This window comes from Ictidomys tridecemlineatus, chromosome 5 (assembly GCF_052094955.1).
Source record: "Ictidomys tridecemlineatus isolate mIctTri1 chromosome 5, mIctTri1.hap1, whole genome shotgun sequence".
Lineage (NCBI taxonomy): Eukaryota > Metazoa > Chordata > Mammalia > Rodentia > Sciuridae > Ictidomys > Ictidomys tridecemlineatus.
In genome coordinates this window covers 172,248,452-172,268,175 of record NC_135481.1, presented here as the reverse complement: position 1 = coordinate 172,268,175, position 19,724 = coordinate 172,248,452, and the positions used below count along the sequence as shown (strand labels likewise).

The 19,724-nt window shown below is 38.4% G+C and overlaps 1 protein-coding gene across 1 annotated transcript in view; it reads left to right on the top strand.

The window, feature by feature from the left end:
• The first annotated feature begins 617 nt into the window (after window positions 1-617).
• Window positions 618-19,724, top strand: part of LOC101964358 (attractin) — a 140,471-nt gene continuing 121,364 nt past the window's right edge. The window contains exon 1 of the mRNA XM_005320520.5: window positions 618-1,129. Within this exon, the coding sequence (XP_005320577.2) occupies window positions 723-1,129 (407 nt within the window). The 5' untranslated portion in view covers window positions 618-722. The remainder of the gene's footprint in view (window positions 1,130-19,724) is intronic.

The window sequence follows — 19,724 nt, the reverse complement described above, 5'->3', positions numbered from 1 at the left end:
TTGCCGAGGCTGTATATGCCAGGTTCTCAACCCACGTCTTATTTTATTATCCCTTTTTTTATTGGTACATTTTAATTATACATAATAGTGGGATTCACTGCTACATATTCATTCGTACATGCACATAACATAATTTGATCAACTTCATTATTCTAGAGACTATTTTAGAGACTATTCTAGAAACTCGAATGCAGCACTCCCTCTTCTACAGGATTGCACCTAACACCAACACCACAATACAGCCTTCGAGGTCCTTTTCGCCTGGCGCAGGGGTCGGGGCAGAGCGCTGATGGGCCCCGGGCATTCAAGAGGATAATACTCAAGGCGGCCGGCGCGGCTACATAGTCCACCACTAGGGACTCTGTAGCTGTTACCCCGCCGCCGCCGCCGCCACCACCCGGTGAGAAGGGCGAAAAGTAGAGCGCTGGGGCCACTCGGTTGGGAAGTGAATATCTCGCGTCTCCAACCCTGGGGTGGACATAGACCTGCGTTTCGCTCTAGGACCTTCAGCGCTCGCTCTAGGACCTCCGCTTGCGCGCCCCGCCCACGCACGCACGCACGCACATTAGCCCCGCCTACAGCGCGGCTCCGGTCCCTCCCTTTGGATTGGCCGCCCGAGCCACCGTCCGCACAGCCCCGCCCCGCAGGGCCAGGCGAAGCGGAGCCGGCCGTGTGGTGTGTGAGTGTATGTGTTCGCGGGGCGCCGTCTCTGCCCCGGGAAGATGGTGGCGGCCGCGGCGGCGACTGAGGCGAGGCTGAGGAGGAGGAGGACGGCGGCGACGACAGCGCCTTCTGGCTGGAAGGGCGGGCGGCATTGGGACTGGGACGTGACCGGGGCTGGGAGGCCGGGACCGGGGGCCAGGCTGCGTCTCCCTGGGCTGCTGTCGCCGTCACTACCGCCGCTGCTGCTGCTGCTGGTGCTCCCGCCGCTACTGCTGCTGCTACTGCTGCCCTGGGAGGCCGAGGCCGCAGCGGCGGCCACGGCAGTGTCGGGCTCAGCCGCAGCAGAGGCCAAGGAATGTGACCGGCCCTGTGTCAACGGCGGCCGCTGCAACCCTGGCACTGGCCAGTGCGTCTGTCCCGCCGGCTGGGTGGGCGAGCAATGCCAGCACTGCGGGGGCCGCTTCAGGTGAGTGGGGGTGGTGTTGGAGGGTCGCGCCAGGGGGAGGCTGGGGTGAGGGGTGCTTGAGACAGTTCTGACTTAGAAGCGAATGCGGGACAGAAAGTGGGGAGAGAAGGGTTGACTCACTCTATTTGATGGCCATTTGCTTCTGGGGAGATCACCATCTCTGGCTTGGGGGTTACCTGTGGCAGAAGGTGAAAAGGTGCGAGGCAGGAGTGAGGGTATCCCAAAGGTATTTGGGTGCTAAATTAGAAGAATGCTTTGGATTCTAAAAACTGTCAAAGCCAGTTTCAGAAACTGGGCCTATTTCGGATAAAGGAGGTATCAAGAAAAAGGTGAGCGAGCCAATTCTTACCAAACACTTCATTTTAATATCCCCCTTTGCCCTAGATCCTAATGAGTTCCCCAAATGTAGAAGGTCTGGGATGTTCTGAAGAAGCAGGGCCCTGGAAGTGATTTTTTTTTGGTGGAGATATAAAGGAAAGGGTAGGCGTGAGAGATTTTAGGGATAGAACACCAGGTGGTTGTTGGCTAAAGGAAAGTGAGAAAGCTAGCCTTTAGAAGCTCACTGGCTAGTGAAATACAGAGCACGTTCTGTCCTGGAGAGGAATTGGAAAGCCCTTCCTGTTTGCCCTGGTATCTGTGCATATGGAGTTCTGAGTTGGCTTGGTTTGGGGCAGTATCCTTTGGACAGATCACTCATTAATTGATTAGCAGTTGTGTATTATTTGCTTCAGTTGTGCAAGGATTTCTGGATGCTACACATAAATAGATTAGCCAGACTTTGGCCTAGTCCACAGGAGTTTGGAATACAGCAAGAGGAAGATATGTACACAAAACTCTAGTCACAAGAAACACAGAGTCATTCAAGATTTGGGCAGATATTTTCTGAATACCTCCTGCATCTGACTTTAGGGAGTGGTGGAATGTGGTGAACAAGACAGATAGGGTCCTACTTTCAGGGATCCTCTATTCTTGTGTGGGTGACAAGCAGTTAAGAAATAAGTGAAAGAAATGACAATATAATAGCTAGTAGTGACTATAGTTATCAAAATAAAAACAGGTTGATCTGATAGAGAATTATAACCAGCCAGTCATTTGAAGTGCCATTTGATCTGAGACCTGAATGAGGCACTGGAGAACCTGTGAAAATTCAGAGTTGGAGGGTTTGTGAGTAGCTGGGGCCTGCAAGGAAGAAAGACTTGGAGGAGGAGGTAACATTGGATTTGAGCATTTGAGGCTAAGGAGGATTTGGAAATGGGAACTGGGGGGGAAAAAATCCCAGATTGAAGGAAGGATGAAGATGAGTTCTGGAGGCAAGATTTGCTGGTGCCTCTGTAGAACAGAGTTGTGAGGGAGAACTTTGGAATAATAAAATTATAGATCTTCTAGGGAACTCTTGAGAACATTGAGCAGATGAACTCTTTAGTTTTATATGTGGAGAAACCAAGTGTCTTCAGGACCAGTGTATAGTGGGCTAGTCTTGTAACATATTTAGGATGTTCTGCTTTATGAATTGTTAATCTGTATATATTTGTTGAGAGTTCCTCAGGTTTGATAGTTCTTTCTCTCCCTTTCTTTCTTTCTTAAACTGGGGATTGTACAACTGAAGTACATTCCCAGCCCTTTTTGTTTTTTATTTTGGGACAGATTCTCACTAAATCATCAAAACTAGCCTTGAATTTTTCTGATCATCTTCCCTCAGTCATCAGAATAGCTGGCATTATAGGCATGTGCCACTGTGCTTGTTGACTCCTCTTTTTTAGTTGTGAGATACAGTGGTAAACAAGACAAAGTTCTGTTCTTAAGGAGCTTACCTTCCTTCTAGTTTGGGAATAAAAAAATCCAACAATCTATAGTAATTATTTTTAAGGCTGTGGAGGTAAAGAGCAGGGGACAGAGGACTTGACTTAGTTTGGAATGGGGTGAGGTTAGTCACTGGGTAAATGAGTTGAGATCTGAAGAGTAAGATGGTCCTACTACCTGAAGGGGGGGGGTGCTTAGAGGCCATCATGTCCAGAGACTTGGGGATGAGTGGGATCATGGCAAGGTGGCAAGATGACTGGAGCAGAGAGAGCAGAGGGGAGCATGACAAGACTGGACAGACTGGTGGTCCAAGTATAGTGGAGACCTGTTGGTCAGATTGAGAATTTTGACTTTTAACCCAAGAACAGTGTGATGGCATAGTTCACTCTTATTTTCATGTTGTTAAGGCTATTAGATTATAGTTAGAGCAGGAATAGCAGGAATAGGTGAGGCCAGAGCATTCTGAATTTGAGGAACTTCCAAGATCAAGTGAATGGTTGATTGAGTCCAATGAAGGTCCTTAATGTTCTGAAAATCTGGGTCATTGTAGTGGGCAGTGGGACCCCCAGAGTGAGAAGGGGCATTTGTAGCAAAGTCAGTGTATCTGTAATTTTCAGAGTAGATGGACTTACTGGGCATGAGGGTCCAAATGGGTTTCTAAGTGGGGTTTGTTAGCATGAGTCAGGGCATCAGTAATGAGAGTCTGAGGTAGGCAGTCTGAATAGGGCAGGGCTAGATTCTGTGTGGTGTTGCAGAGGTAGAATGAACAGGTCTTTCTTTGAAACTGGTTTGCTCTTGGGAAGGAGGCGGATTATAGTGAAGGAAAAAAACTAGATTCTACCTTGAGTGATTCAGTGATATTATTAACAGACCTTGGGACCCAGGAAAAGCTAATCTAAGTTGAATTTGTACATACTGAGTTTTTGGGGTGGTCCCAGGTATGTACATGGCACACATTAAGTGTTGGAGTCATCTACTTATGCGGGATAATATCAGGGAGTTAAGACTTGCCTAGTGTCTACATGGACAGACCAGAGGATTAGAGAAGAGCCTCTTATAATGGGGAACAGACACTCTTTTTTTTTTTTTTTTTAGTACCAGGGATTGAACTCCTGGGCACTTGACCACTGAACCACATACCCAGCTCTATTTTGTATTTTATTTAGAGACAGGGCCTCACTGAGTTACTTAGCACCTTGCTTTTGCTGAGACTGGCTTTGAACTCACAGTCCTTCTGCCTCAGCCTCCCCTCTGCTGGGATTGTAGGTGTGTGACACTGCGCACCTGCTGGAACAGACATTCTTGACACTCTTATATGGTATCACATGTAAGTCAAGGGGCTCTTCTATCTATTGAGGATACTCTGAGCAGATACTAACTGATGATGTCAGTGCTCTTTTGTGGGCAAACAATTATGACTGATCCTGATGATACCATTATATTAAATGCCTTCTGGAATTTGCATTTTTAAAGATGAAAGTAGGAGGAAGTTATGTTTTTAGTCTTTTATAAAAACTTTGGGATTAAGATTTTTTTGGGGAGAAGAATTAAATGTTGTTTTGGATTAGAATGATATCTGTCTTGATTTAACTTACAAATCTTTTTGTTATTAAACTAAAAGATTTTAAATAATACCTTTCTGGTTTAGAATAGCATCAAGTCAGGGTGTGTTCTTTAAGCTTTTTATTTTGTAAATACTCTGTTGTTATTGCTATTGTAAGTCTTTTTCATCAACTGAAAGGAATGTAGGATAATAAAACGATTAGATTTCACTAAAATTATCAGTGAGCATATAGTGTGTGCCAGCACCTTGGCCATCAATTTTTATATACACAAGTACCATTTAATCCTCAAAGTCTTGAGTATGTTGTATAAAATTTGAATTATTGTATGATTGTGATCAATCTCTTAATTTTTTTTCCCAAATGAAAGATGCTATGGGGGCTGGGGTTGTGGCTCAGTTGTAGAGCACTTGCCAAGCATGTGCGGGGCCCTAGGTTCGATCCTCAGTGTTACATAAAAATAAATAAATAAAGGTATAAAAAATAGATAAATAAATTAAAAAAAAGGAAAAAAGGAAAAAGAAAGATATGGAAATGATTAATTACACCTGGGTAATTAATGGTGGCACTTGCCTGTAATCCCAGGGGCTTGGTAGGCTAAAGCTATGGCACAAATTCAAGGCTAGTCTGTAAGCAACTTAGTGAGACCCTGTATCAAAATTAAAGAAATAAAAAAGACTGGGGAGGTACTCAGTGGTAAAGTGCCCCTGGGTTCAATCTCCAGTCTACAAAAAAGAAAAAAGAATATTATAGAGGACAAGGTTAATAATGTTAATTTCATAAAAATAAATTAGAATCTTTGGTGAGTGATTTCTAAGGCAGTAACCACTTTCATTTTTATGTGAGTCTTCATAAATTAGTGGCCATTTTTTTCTACTTGTGGTATCACCATCAAAAATTTCCTGTGGGAGTTGGGGTTGTGGCTCAGTGGTAGAGTGCTTGCCTTGCATGCTTAAGGCACTGGGTTCGATCCCCAGTACCATATTTAAAAAAACTAAATAAACAAAATATAGGTATTGTGTCCATCTACAAGTAAAAAAAAAATTTCCTGTAGATGATAAGTACACTCCATCACATTAAAAGTAAAGGCATTAAGTATATTAATAAGATTAATGAAAATTAAGTGAAATTAATATGCATTTAATTTTTTAAAAAGTTCCTGCTGTGTAAAACTTTTGTAAGGACGGGAGAGAATAAATCTAGTGAATTAGGACCTTTTCAGTACCCATGCTGTTAAGACATACCTTCTGTAGAAGAAAAAGGAAGCATTTATCCATTTTGTAATCTTCACATGCAGTAATAGTAGTAGTGCTGATCACAGTAGCAGCTTCTATCATTTCTCTAGCATTTCTCATTTTTCCCCAGGCTTTATGCCAAGTGTTTTTTTTTTTCATTTTTTAATTTTTGAATTTACCTCCTCTAATCATTAGAGTGAAGTGATTCCCATTTCATTGATAACTAAACTGAAGGTTGTATTATTATTATTTTTTGGTGTTGAGGATAGAATCCGTGGCTTTGTGCATTGCTAGGCAAATATACTACCACTGAGCTTCACTCCTAGCCAGAAGCTTGAAGATAGTGAAGAACTTGCCCAAGGACAAACAACTTGTGCAAAATTGGAATTTGAACTTAGATCTTATCTAATTCCCAAACCCCTTGTCCATGCTGTACCATTTGGCCTTTCATTTTTTCCTGAATCTAGTCACCCTTTATGAGCGCTCTTTAGAAGGGTTGACCTAATTCTAACAGTCTGAAAAACAAAGAAAGGAAAATAGATTTTTTACATTAGGAAAGATAGCACAAAAAAATATGTTAATTTGCTTAAATCTGTCTGCTGCTGGTCTGAGGGTATAAGTACCTTTCTAACTAGTGAAATGAAAATTTTGGAAGTGAAATTTGAAGAAAAAGGTAAAAATTTTCCCTCATTGTGGTTACTAAGTGTTGCCTATTTCTCCCAGGAGACTCTTAAATTCCTCGAGGTCAAGGATTTTTAACCATTTTTTTCAGTGTTATATTTTCAGAGCTTGGAATAGTGTTTAGACTACAGGTGCTTAATAAATGTTTGTTCAATGAAGGAATGAAATTCTACAGCATATTTCTTATGACCCTTTAAAAAGTCATCTGTACCCATATAACTGCTGTATATGAGTTTCATCATCATATTTCTCCTGAACTTCTCTGTCTTGTCTTCTATTGCTTGCTTTGGCATCTTTCTTGGGATATTTTGCTGTCAATTCATATTGAACCATGTCTCATGTGAGGTTTCTTAACCTCATTGGAAATAATAGTCTCTTCCTTTGCACTCTTGTATTTCAGTGGCAAATCCTATTTTAGCTAACCAAAGCTCAAAGTTATGAGCAAGCCTTGGCTCTTTCTACCTGTTTATTCTCTTGAAACTCTTGTAAGTTTCCTCCTTTCCATTCCTCTTGCTGCCTACTTTACCTGGACTTTTACGCCTTTGCTGACCTGCCTCAGTTGCAATCTACTTGGTTTCTTATACCTGTAGATTCCATTCCACGCTTTGTCTTGTAAATCTGTCTCAAAAAGTGTCACTATTTTGGGCCTGAGGATGTGGCTCAAGTGGTAGCGCACTCGCCTGGCATTGGGTTTGATCCTCAGCACCACATAAAAATAAAATAAAGATATTGTGTGCACCTAAAAAACTAAAAAATAAATATTAAAAAAGTCACTACTTTGCTCAGAAACTTTTTTTCCTTTTTTTTTTGTTGTTGTTCTGGTGGTACAGGGGCTTGAACCCACAAGTACTTTACTACTGAGCTACATTCCCAGCACTTTTAATTTTATTTTTTATTCTTTTTTTAGTTCTAGATGGATACAATCCCTTTATTTTGTTTGTTTATTTTTATGTTTTGAGGAGCCAACCCAATGCTTCACATGTGCTAGGTGAGTGCTCTGCTACTGAACCACCCCAGCCCTTAATTTTTATTTTGAGACAGGGTCTTGCTAAATTGCCCAGGCTGTGAACTTGTGATCCTCCTCCCTCAGCCTCCTGAGTCACTGGGATCACAAGAGTGTGCCACTATGCCAGGTAGAAACCTTTCTTTTAAAAACTCCTCTTAGGGCTGGGGTTGTGGCTCAGTGGTAGAGCACTCATTTAGCACAGGTGAGGCCCTGGATTCAATCCTCAGCACCACATAAAAATGAATAAATAAATTAAAGATATTGTGTCCAACTATAACTAAAAAAAATTCTCTTATTACCATAAAATGAATCTTAGCAGAAGATTCCCACTCTATTACACACATCCCGTTTGCCCTAATCAAATCCTTTAACTTTGTAGTTTTTCTGCCTCTTTGCTAAATTCAACATTCTCTGTTCTCACCATCCCTGCATTCTTTCTTTTTTCTCTGTCCTAGGTTCTACATTCCAAACCCCATCTTCAGTTCTCTATAATCTAGAATAGGCAGTTCTCCCAATTATAGCCATTAGACGTTTTTGCTGTGAGTCATCAACCTGTCCAATTCATAAATGTCTTCTAAATGATTATTAAGTGTTAGGTACTAGACCCTGCCTTGAGGATATGAAGGTGAGTAAAAATTAGGTCTTGTTCTCCCCTCAGAGAGCTGATAATTCTGAAGGGAATATATGTGCATAGGCAATTAGAATTTCATGATAAAAATACAGGTAATAAGTGGTGCTAGACTAGTATGTATGTGATGAAAAGTCTTGGGGGCTTTGTTGGAAGGTATCACAGAAGAGAGAACTTCTGGGTAGATCTCAGAAGTTGACTATGAATAGACTCTGAGGGAGAAAGGCATTCCCGAAGGAATGAAGAGTTTATGTGAAGACAAAGGTCTGGTATATTAATTTCCTAGGATTGTTATAACAAGGGTACTGATGGTTTATAACAACAGAAATTGATTTTCTCAATTCTGGAAACTACATGTCTGAAATTAAGGTTAATGTGGAGCTCTGTTATCTGTAAAGACTCTAAGGGAGAATCTGTTCCATGCCTTTCTCTTAGCTTCTGGAGTTACCATTAATCCTTGACATTTGTTGGCTTGTAGATTAACTTTAGTCTCTGCTACCATTCATTCAATTTCACATGGCAGTCTCCCTATGGGTCTTTTCTTTTAGGTCACCGGTCATATGTCGTACATGTATGACCTAATACTAACCTGATTGTATCTGCCAAAATCCCCAGTTAATAAAAAGGGTCCTATTCACAGGTACCCAGGGCTAGGACTTCAAGATATCTTTTGGGGAGACACAGTTCAACCCATAACATTTAGAGAACTGAAACATCAATGGACATGATTGGAGCAAAACTTGTGAGGGGGTACAGTGGTAGAGGGTGAGACTACCTTCAACTTCATAGTACATCCTTGCCTGAAGTGAACCATCAAGGCATTCCAATTTCTGCCTGTAGTGATTGATTTGAGATAGACCTGTTAATTAAGCTGAATCAATCAGAGAGAATCTCAGGACTTTTGCTGGGGACTTCTTGCTGCCTGTATTTATGAAGCAGAAAATTTAACATCTTTTTTGGTGTGTTGACGCTGAAAGGTCTAGAATTATTATAGGTAGTATTGCTGTTCAAAGAGGAATCTACCTGTGATCAGAGCACTTCAAGAAGAGGTAGGATGGCAGAGAAAATGGAGCTAGAAACTTGATGACTTTCTGAATCTCTGGATCAAGCTTTGCTTAAAGATGTACTTCTTAGGCTTGTGAGGTACCACAGTCCATATTTTTTCCTGTTCAGGTTGATATTCTGTTACTTATAATAAAATCGTTCCTGACAAGTTGATATTCTGTTACTTACAATAAAATAGTTCCTGACACATGGAGGAAGATAGCTCACTAGGATTACTCAGCTCTGGCTACTATAACAAATTATCACAAATTTTACCTATGTGAAAGGTTTCCAAGATAGGCAAATACTTTTTATTTGCTACAATGTAGCAGAGTATGTACAAATAAATATAAAGGCCTGTGGATGTGGCTTAGTGATAGAGCATTTGCCTGGCATGTATGAGGTCCTGAGTTCAATCCTCAGCATTACCCCCCCCCCCCAAAAAAAAAGTGTGTGTGAATGGAGAAGTAGAGTATGTTTATGAACAAAACAAATTTTTATTAAATATGACTAAGTGATCAAATACATATGTAGGTTGTCTTTATCTTGAGAATTAAATGTCAAAGTAGGCACCTAGTGCTGTGATTGAATAGAAATTTTACATTGTTTTTTCTTTTTAACACAATCCTGTTTCCGAAACTGAAATGAAAAACCATAGTTGCACTTTTTTTTTTTTTTTTGGTACAAGGGATTGAATCCAGGTGCCAGACTACTAGCTGTATACATTCCAGCCTTTTTTTTTTTTTTAAATATTTTTTTAGTTGTCCACAGACTTTTATTTTATTTATTTATATTTGGTGCTGAGAATTGAACTCAGGGCCTTACATATGCTAGACAAATGCTCCAATACTGAGCTACAATGCCAGCGCCCCATCCCAGGCCCTTTTTATTTTTTGAGATGGGGTCTTGCCAGGTTGCTGAGGGCCTCAGTAAACTGCTAAGGCTGGCTTTGAATTTGTGAATCTCTTGCCTCAGTCTCCCAATTTGCTGGGATTACAGACTTGTGCCATCATGCCGGAATCCAGCGCCTTGCACTGGCTAGGTGAGCGCTCTATCCCTGAACCACACAACCCCAGCCCCTGTAGTTGTACGTTTTAAAATAATTGTGTCTGAAAATTTATCAGCCATTAACCATTTTTTTTTTTTTTTTGGTGGTACCCCATGGGTGCTTTTACCATTGAGTACTTCCCCAGCCATTTTTGTTTTTTATTTTATTTTGAGTCACAGAGATTACTGGAATGTACCATCACACCCAGCTGCCACTAACCTATATGTAACTTGTCTTTCACTTAAATAATACTCTACCATTTTATGGGATTTCCCAAGTGGATTTTGGCAAAAATGATTCCCTTCTATAGACTATATAGTATTTTACTATTTTGTTACTTTCTTCTTTCCATTTTCCTTTTTTTTTATCTCTTACCTTCCCAACTGATCCTTTATTATTATTATTATTAAAAAAATTTTTTTAGGGGCTGAGATTGTGGCTCAGCCTGAGAGCGCTCGCCTAGCACGAGTGGGGCCCCGGGTTTGATCCTCAGCACCACAGAAAAATAAAGGTATTGTGTTATGTCCATCTACAACTAAAAAAATAAATATTAAAAATTTTTTTTTCAGGGGGCTGGAGTTGTGGCTCAGGGGGCAGAGCACTTGCCTAGCATATGTGAGGCACTGAGTTCGATCCCTGGCACCACATAAAAATAAACAAATAAAGGTATTGTGTCCATCTACAACTAAAAAAATTAAAAATAAAAAAACCTGTAGTGTAAATGGATAGCATGCCTATTTGTTTATTTTTATGTGGTACTGAGCTTACTTTGACCTCTTTTTTTTTTTAATATTTTTTAGTTGTAGTTGGACACAATACCTTTATTTCATTTATCCTTTTTTAAAAGTATTTATTTTTTAGTTGTAGGTGGACACACAATATCTTTATTTCATTTTTACATGGTGCTAAGGATCGAACTCAGTGCCTCACACATGCTAGGCTAGTGCTCTACCACTGAGCCATAACCCCAGCCCTTATTTGTCCTTTTTTTTTTTAATGTGGTGCTGAGGATCAAACCCAGCACCTTGCATGTGTAGGCGAGCTCTCTATTGCTGAGCCACAACCACAGCCCCACTTTTACTTCTGTTTAATATTTAATATTTCAAGCATATGGAAGAGATGCAAAGAATAATAAACGAACATCTGTGTATCTGCCACCTAGCTTTGCTTAATTTCCTTCACATTGATGTGAGTAATAAAATATTACAGATACTAATCTAAGTCCTCATGTTACCCCTCTCTAATTCTGTTCACCTTGCTTTCTCTCCAGAGGTAACTAGTATGGTGAAATTAATGTTTGTTATCTCCCTTGCATGTTTCTACTTTCACTGTGTGAAAACACACACACACACACACACACACACACACACACACACACCTTTTACTCACATAAAGTCTTGTTTTCAAGATTAAATGATTTTAAAATTTTGATGGTATAGGACTGTAAGCCCTGGGGAGGCTGAAGCAGGAGAAATGGAAGTTTGACACCAGTTTTGGCAAGTTAGTGAGACTCTTTTTTAAAACTAAAAAACAAACAAACAACATTGAAAAAGGGCTTGGTGTATAGCTTAGTGGTAGAGTTCTACTGGGTTCATTCATTACTACAAACTAAAACATGCCTTTCGTGTGTTTGTTTATTTTATTTTAATTTTTTGGTACCGGGGATTAAACGGGCACTTGACCATTGAGCCACATCCTGAGGACTATTTTCACTGAGTTGCTTAGCACCTTGCTGTTGGCTGAGGCTGGATTTGAACTCATGATTCTCCTGTCTCAGCCTCCTGAGATGCTGGGATTACACGTGTGCACCATAGCGCCTGGGCTGTGTGTTTATTTTTTTAAATCTAATAATATTTTTGACATTTTTGTTGATAAATGTACTCGAGTTGATTGATAATTATATGTTCTATAATTTTTACAGAAGAATTCCAATTTATTTACCCATTCTGCTGCTGATGGGTATTTAGGATTTTTCAAACTTTTGCTGTCCCAAATAATGCTACAATTAACCTTCCTTACATATTTATTCATTTACCTGTGTTTTATTTTGCTGGAGGGCAATGATTTTCAAACTTTTGAAGCACCTTCAAAATAACTTTTTTGTTATCTTCTTTTGGAGGTGTGGTCTCATTATGTTGCCCGTTTGACTGCAAATTCCTGGGCTCAAGTGATCTGATCTTCCTGCCTTAGCCTCCCTAGTAGCTGGGACTACAGATGCATACGTATTTCAAAAATTATTTCCTTGCTGGTTTTAGGTTGACATGTCATTGACATATATTATGTTTCAAAAAATGGATTAATATGATTGCAAGGATAGAATTTCTGTGTATTATAGAGTTACTAAAAAAAACTCATAATATTATTTTTTAAAAAGATGTATTGAGTGGAATCTGAATTCCATAGCAGTTTGATAACCATTTTCATTAATTTAAAAATACAAGAGTAAGGGCATCTTTAGCAATTTTTGTATGGGTTTCTTTTCCCTGTTAAATTCTTATTTTCATTGTAACTCCCGCGGGATTATCAATTCTGTCTCATTGTTTTGGATACCATGTAAAAGTCCAGATGATTTATATGTACATTTTCAAGACTTTTCTAGGTTCAGCTCTTAAATATAGATCTTAGATTCATTTTAAGTTAATACACGATATGAGGTCCAACTTTCTTCTTTCACATGTGGGTATTCAGTAGTTCCAGAATCATTTGCAGAAGAGACTATTGTTTCCCTATTATTGAATGATCTTGGCTCTTATCAAAAAACTATTGACTCTAGATATATATAGGTTTTGTTCTGGACTCTCAGTTATAGTCCATTGACCTGTATGTTACTTGTTTTGTCAGAATCACCCTGTATTGATTATTGTAGCTTTGTAATAAGTTTTAAAATCTTCCCACATAGTTAAAAAATGTTTAATTTTGTGATAATTATAGATTTGCATACAGATGTAAGAAGTAATACAGAGAATTTCTGTACCTTTCATCCATTTCCCTCAGTGGTAACATCTTTTTTTTTTTTTTTGAGAGGGAGAGAGGGAGAGAGAGAGAGAGAGAGAGAGAGAGAGAGAATTTTAACATTTATTTTTTAGTTTTCGGCGGACACAACATCTTTGTATGTGGTGCTAAGGATTGAACCCAGGCCGCACGCATGCCAGGCGGGCGCGCTACCGCTTGAGCCACATCCCCAGCCCTCAGTGGTAACATCTTGCATTACTATAGTTCAAGATTACAGTCATAAATTGATGTACTCCATCAACCTTATTCAGATTTCACTTGTTTTACATGTCCTAGTTTATATGTTTGTGTATAATATCCCCCCATAGAATTTTATTCTAATATATTTCTATGCTTAAAGATAGTTTAGTTTTTGAATTTTTTTCTACTTGTAGAGGGACACACAATGTCTTTGCTTATTAATTTATTTTTTATGTGGTGCTGAGGATAGAACCAGTGCTCATAATACTAGGCAAGCATTCTGCCACTGAGTTACAGCCCCAGCCCCTTGAAGATAGTTTATTGAGCATCCTATCATACTTCTCTAATACAAGGGTTTATATGCAAATGAAAAATTTTCCTGTGAAAATTAGACTCTATGTGTTGAAGATTTTCTTTTGGATTAACCAATTACCATAGTTATTTATTTATTTATGCCAGACTAGGATGCTCTACCACAGAGCTACGTCCCCATCCCTTTTATTTTTTATTTTGAGATAAGGTCTTGTTAAGTTGCCCAGCCTGACCTCAACCTCATGATCCTTCTGCCTCAGCCTTCTAGAATTTTATGTGTGGGCCTCAGCGCCCATCTACTGTGGTTATTTTTGAATACATGGAGAAAGTCCTATAAATGTAATATACATTTTTATAAGTAATTTTTAAACACTATAGGTAAATTTTTAGTGGGAAAACATTTCTTACTGAGATGGATGGTTGCATGGTATTTCTAGAAAATCTGTGGATGATGGAACTTATTGCTAGAATGAGACAGGGTTTGCGTAAATCTTTCTCCTTTTTGTGGGGTGGGAGTAAATGCAAATCTGAGAAACCTTATTAAAATAAATAAATATATCTAGATGGAAGAAATTTTGTCATGGTATTGTCTCTCAAGTGTTTGAATCCATTCCTTTGCTTTTGCTAGGTGGAAAGTCTTCAATAAGTTCCTGAGGAGAGACCAGAAATATCACGTACTTTTCCTCAGGCAGATTAACTCTAGGAAAGAGAGTGAGTGGAAGATATTGTTTAGAAATTTATTCAATTCTAGTGATTCAGACCTTGTATTTCTTGAAAACTTTTCACATATTAACCCAAGTCAGTTGAAGGCTATTCTTTGGGGTATATCCCTTGGAGTAAAATTGCTGGGACAGGGGCTATGGCTGTGGCTCAGTGGTAGAGTGCTTGCCTTGCATGTGTGAAGCACCACATATAAATATATATAATAAAAGTCCATTGATAACTAAACAATATTTAAAAAAATTGCTGGGACAAAGCACGTAAATTTTAGATATGCTAAATTGTTCTTAAAAAAATTGTTCCAGTGTTTTATTCCCATCACTCATATTTGGGTGATCTAGTTATGTTTCTTCATGTTATTCTGATGGTTTGGAATGACATATAGTTGTTTGATTTTGCATTACCTTTATTACTAGCAAAGATTAGTGACTTTTCATGTTTAGAGGTGATTGATTTTCTTTTTTTTTTTGTATTGCTTTTTCTTTTGCCCATTTTTCTTTTATGTCATTTATCTTTTTTTAAAAAAATTGGTTTATATGCGTTCTTCATATATTCTGGATGTTAGTCCTGAGATTATATGTGCAGCAATGATTTTTTTCTACTGAATACCTTGTCATTTTATTTCATATTTAAATATTTTATCTATAAGTGATTGGCCAAATAAGTGTTGAAAAAAGACTAGTTTTCCTAACTGAAGAATTTTGAATAATATAAGGAGATACTCCACTTTTTAGGAGTGGAGCTTAATTTCTCTCCTTCACCTTCCCTGAAGTATCCACTGTGTTTGGTAACTCTTATGCAAGGAGAGAATATAGAAAAGGGTAAGATAGTGGAGAAACCTGTTAAACACCACCTTACTTGAAAAATCCCTTGAAAAAAAAGATAATGTTGCAATGATGACAAGTAGATATGAGGTGCCTGCTGATATGATGTGATTAGGAAGGAATGTCACCTTTGTGGTATTTTCCCAAAACTCATAGCCCCACTCTAATCAGGAGAAAAATATCAAACAAACTCCTATTGAGGGACATTTTACAAAACACCGGATAATACTTAAAACTGTCAAGGTTGTGAAAAATTCTCACAGACACTAAGGAGATGTGATGAATAAATGTCATTTGCTATCCTGAATCAGAAAGTGTATTAGCATAAAAATTATGTAATTCTGAATAAGGTTTGGAATTTAGGGAATAGAAATGTACCAATATTAGTTTCTTGGTCTGGCAAATGTACCATGGTGATCTAAAATATTAGCATTAGGGGAAACTTTGTGAAGGTATATGACAAATCTCAGAATCATCTTTTCAACTTTTTTTTTTTTAAAGAGAGAGAGAGAGAGAGGGGGGGGGAGAGGGGGAGGGAGGGAGGGAGGGAGAGAGGGGGAGGGAATTTTAATATTAATTTTTTAGTTTTTGGCAGACACAACATGTTTGTTGGTATGTGGTGCTGAGGATTGAACCCGGGCTGCACGCATGCCAGGTGAGCGTGCTACCACTTGAGCCACATCCCCAGCCCTTCAACTTTTCTTTAAGTCTGAAATTGTATTTCAAAATGAAAAGTTTATTAAGAACTTTTCCTTGTTTTTTTTGATCTAAGATGCGGTTGAGGTAGGCATGGTGCCGCACACTTGTAATTCTAGCTACTCAAGAGGAGGGTTGCAAATTTGAGGCTAGGTTGGAAAACTTACTGAGACTCTTTATCAAAATAAATAAGAATAAAAAGGGCTGGGGGTGTGGCTTAGTGGTGGGGTGTCCCTGGGTTTAATCATCAGTACTGCAAAAAACAAACATTTAAAAAAATATATAATATAGTTAAAATGTACAGAAAGGTGTATGGTGAGAAACTTCCTTTTTTCTCTTTCTGGGAGTAGTCAGTGTTTCCAATTTCCTAGGTACCTTTCTGGGCATGTTAGCTGTGTCTAGCAATTATATATGTTATATCATCTCCTTCCTGTTTTCAAATAAATGGAATACTGTAATCAATGACCTATACCTTGTTTCCCCCCTATACCTCCTTTGAATAGTGTAGTTTGAAGATAGTTTTTTTTTTTTTTTGAGAGAGAGAGAGAGAGAGAGAGAGAGAGAGAGAGAGAGAGAGAGAGAATTTTAATATTTATTTTTTTAGTTTTCGACGGACACAACATCTTTGTTTGTATGTGGTGCTGAGGATCGAACCCGGGCTGCACGCATGCCAGGCTAGCGCGTTACTGCTTGAAAAAAAAGATAATGTTGCAATGATGACTGTTGGGGCTGGGGATGTGAGCCACATCCCCAGCCCCAACAGTGTGTATTCTTTCTAAAGCAATTGTGTTTGGTATTCCATGATATGGGTGGGTATACCTTAATTTACTTAAAAATTTTGAGTAAGCTTGCACAGGAATCATATTACAATTTGTGGGTCAGATCTGCCTTTAGGATTAAATTCTCAGAAGTGAAATTGCTACAAAAGGGGATATATGCATCTAAATTTTTGTCGCCTATTACTAAATAGCTTTCTGCAGGGATTGTTCCAGTTTTCGTTAATAGCATCAGTGAGAACCGTATCTGTCTTTAACTTCAGCTGCTTTTAAACAGAAATTTCAGAATCCTTGTTTATGTGTCTGTCATACTGGGAATGAACCCCACAAGATAGGCAAACACTGTAAAACTGAGTTACATCCCCAGCCCAGAAGTTTAAAGTTTTTTTTTTTTTTTTTTTGTTGTTGTTGTACCAAGGATTGAACTCAGGGACACTCAACCACTGAGCCACATCCCCAGCACTCTTTTGTATTTTATTTAAAGATAGGGTCTCACTGAGTTGCTCAGTGCCTCAGGCTTAGCCTCCCATGTGCACTCTGCACCAGGCTCAAATCTTAATGTAGTATTTTTTTTAATGTTATTTTGTTTATGTGGTAAATAAACAAAGGATCTAACCCAGTATCTCACACATGCAAGGCAAGCAAGCACTCTGCAACTAAGTTACAACCCCAGCCCTTAATGAAGTAGTTTTGATCATTCTTTTCCTCTACAACTTGTGCTTTTTGTGTTATACTTAAAAGTTCTTTTTTCTTTATTGACCTTGTAAAGATAGTCTTCTTTATTTTACATCCTCAAAATTAGAAAAAAATTTGCTTTTTCACATTCTGATCTTTTATCTACTGTATCTTATTTCTTTGAATGATTTGTTATGGTGACCTTAGTGGTGGGTGTTTTGATGGGAATTATGTTCAATCTGTGTAGTGCTTTTGGTAATGCGACCATTTTGACAAATTAACTCTGCCTATCCAAGAACATAGGAGGTTTTTCCATCTTCTAAGGTCTTCTTCAATTTCTTTCTTTAGTTTTTTGTAGTTTTAATTGTAGAGGTTCTTCACCTCTTTTTTTGTTATTTTTGACTTCCAAATATTTTATTTTTTTGAGGCTACTGTGAATGGGTAGTTTCCTAATTTCTTTTTCAGCAGATTAATCATTTGAGTATTGGAATGTGCTTGATTTATGAGTGTTAATCTTGTATTTTGCTACTTTGCTGAATTCATTTGTGAGGTCTGGAAGTCTTCTGGTAAAGTTTTTGGGGTCTTCTAAATTTAGGATCATGTCATTGGCAAACAGATAATTTGAGCTCTTCTTAATCCTATTTGTATCCCTTTAGTTTCCTTCTCTTTCCTGATTGCTCTGATTGGAGTTTCAAGGACTGTTGAATAGGAGTGGTGAAAGTGGGCATCCTTGTCTTCTTCCTGTTTTTAGAGAAAATGCTTTCAGTTTTTCTCCAGTCAGAATAATTTTGGCCTTGGGTTTATCATATATATATGTCATATATATATATCCTTAATAATGTTGGGGGAAGTTCCTTCTGTCCCTAGTTTTTCTGGTGTTTTAAACATTAATGGGTGCTGAATTTTGTCAAATGCTTTTTCTTCATCTACTGAGATAGTCATGTGATTCTTATCCTTAAGTCTGTTTCTATGGCACATTATATTTATTGTTTTCTGTCTGTTGAACCTGCCTTGAATCTCTGGGAGGAAACCCACTTGATCATGGTTCACTATCTTTTTAATATATTTTTGTATGTGGTTTGCCAATATTAAGAATTTTTGCATCTATATTCATCAAGGAAATTGGTCTGAAGTTTTCTTTCTTTGATGTGTCTTTGTCTAGTTTTGGTATTAGGGTGATACCGGTTTCTTAGAATGACTTTCCTGCCTTGAATTTTTGAATGATGCTCATGAGCTTCTCTTTTGGAAAGGGAATCAGGCTGTTTTGGTCTTTACCTTTGAATGCTAATACAGCTGGGGGCAGGATTTAAGATTAACCATTGTTTTCTCTCAGTACTCTATATTTTCTCATTGTCTTCTAATTATTGTTACTAATGTTTCAAATAGCTGTCTAACTCATTCATTCATAGATCATTTTCTTTCTTTTTACTCTCTTTTTAAGCTGTTGTTGCTTTCCCTCAACCTCTGTCCCAGTTCTGGGGACTGAATTCAGGGCCTCTCACATTCTAGGCAAGTGTTCTATCACAGATCAACACCCCTAGGTCTTTTTTTTTTTTTTTTTTTTTGTTACTGAGGATTGAACCCAGGGATGCTCAGCCACTGAGCCACATTCCCAGGCCTTTTTTATATGTTATTTAGAGACAGGATCTCACTGAGTTGCTAAGTGCCTCGATAAGTTGCTGAGGCTGGTTTTGAATTTGTGATCCTCCTGCCTTAGCCTCCTAAACTGCCAGGATTACAGGTCCACACCACAACCAGCCCCAGGTCTTTTTAGGCTTCTTATTTTGAAAAATTTCAGGTAAACAGTTTTTGTCACAAGCGTCAGCATTTTCAAGTCACAGCTTTTTTACTTTTACCACTACTCCTTTCTTAAATTCTCCCTTCTCTTGACCAATTAGCATAGTTTGATTTGAAGCAAATCTCAGGTGTCTTTTGTATCATTCCATTTTTTCATAAATGCTTTTACTTACTCTCATGCTTTTCCCCTCATTTTTTTTTTCTCTTTTGGTTGAGGTTTTATATTACTGTAAGTACCCAAATGTGGATTTATTTTTACTTTTTTTGCTCAATGTATGTGCTTCCCTCATTTGTGGATTCAAATTTGTTGTCATTTCTGGGAAATTCTCAGATATTATATCTATAAAGTTTCCCCTCTATTGTCTCAATATCCTTTTGGTAGTACTTTAAAATACATATTGCCTATTTTTTATTCTCTTTTGCCTTCTACTTCTCAGACTCCTCTTTATTTCTCTGTTTTCTAGTTAGGTTAATTTCTTCAAATCTTTTTTCTAGTTCTCAGATTCTCACTTTAGCTATATCTAACTTACTGTTAATTTTATTTTCAGTGATTTTACACACACACACACACACACACACACACACACACACACACACAT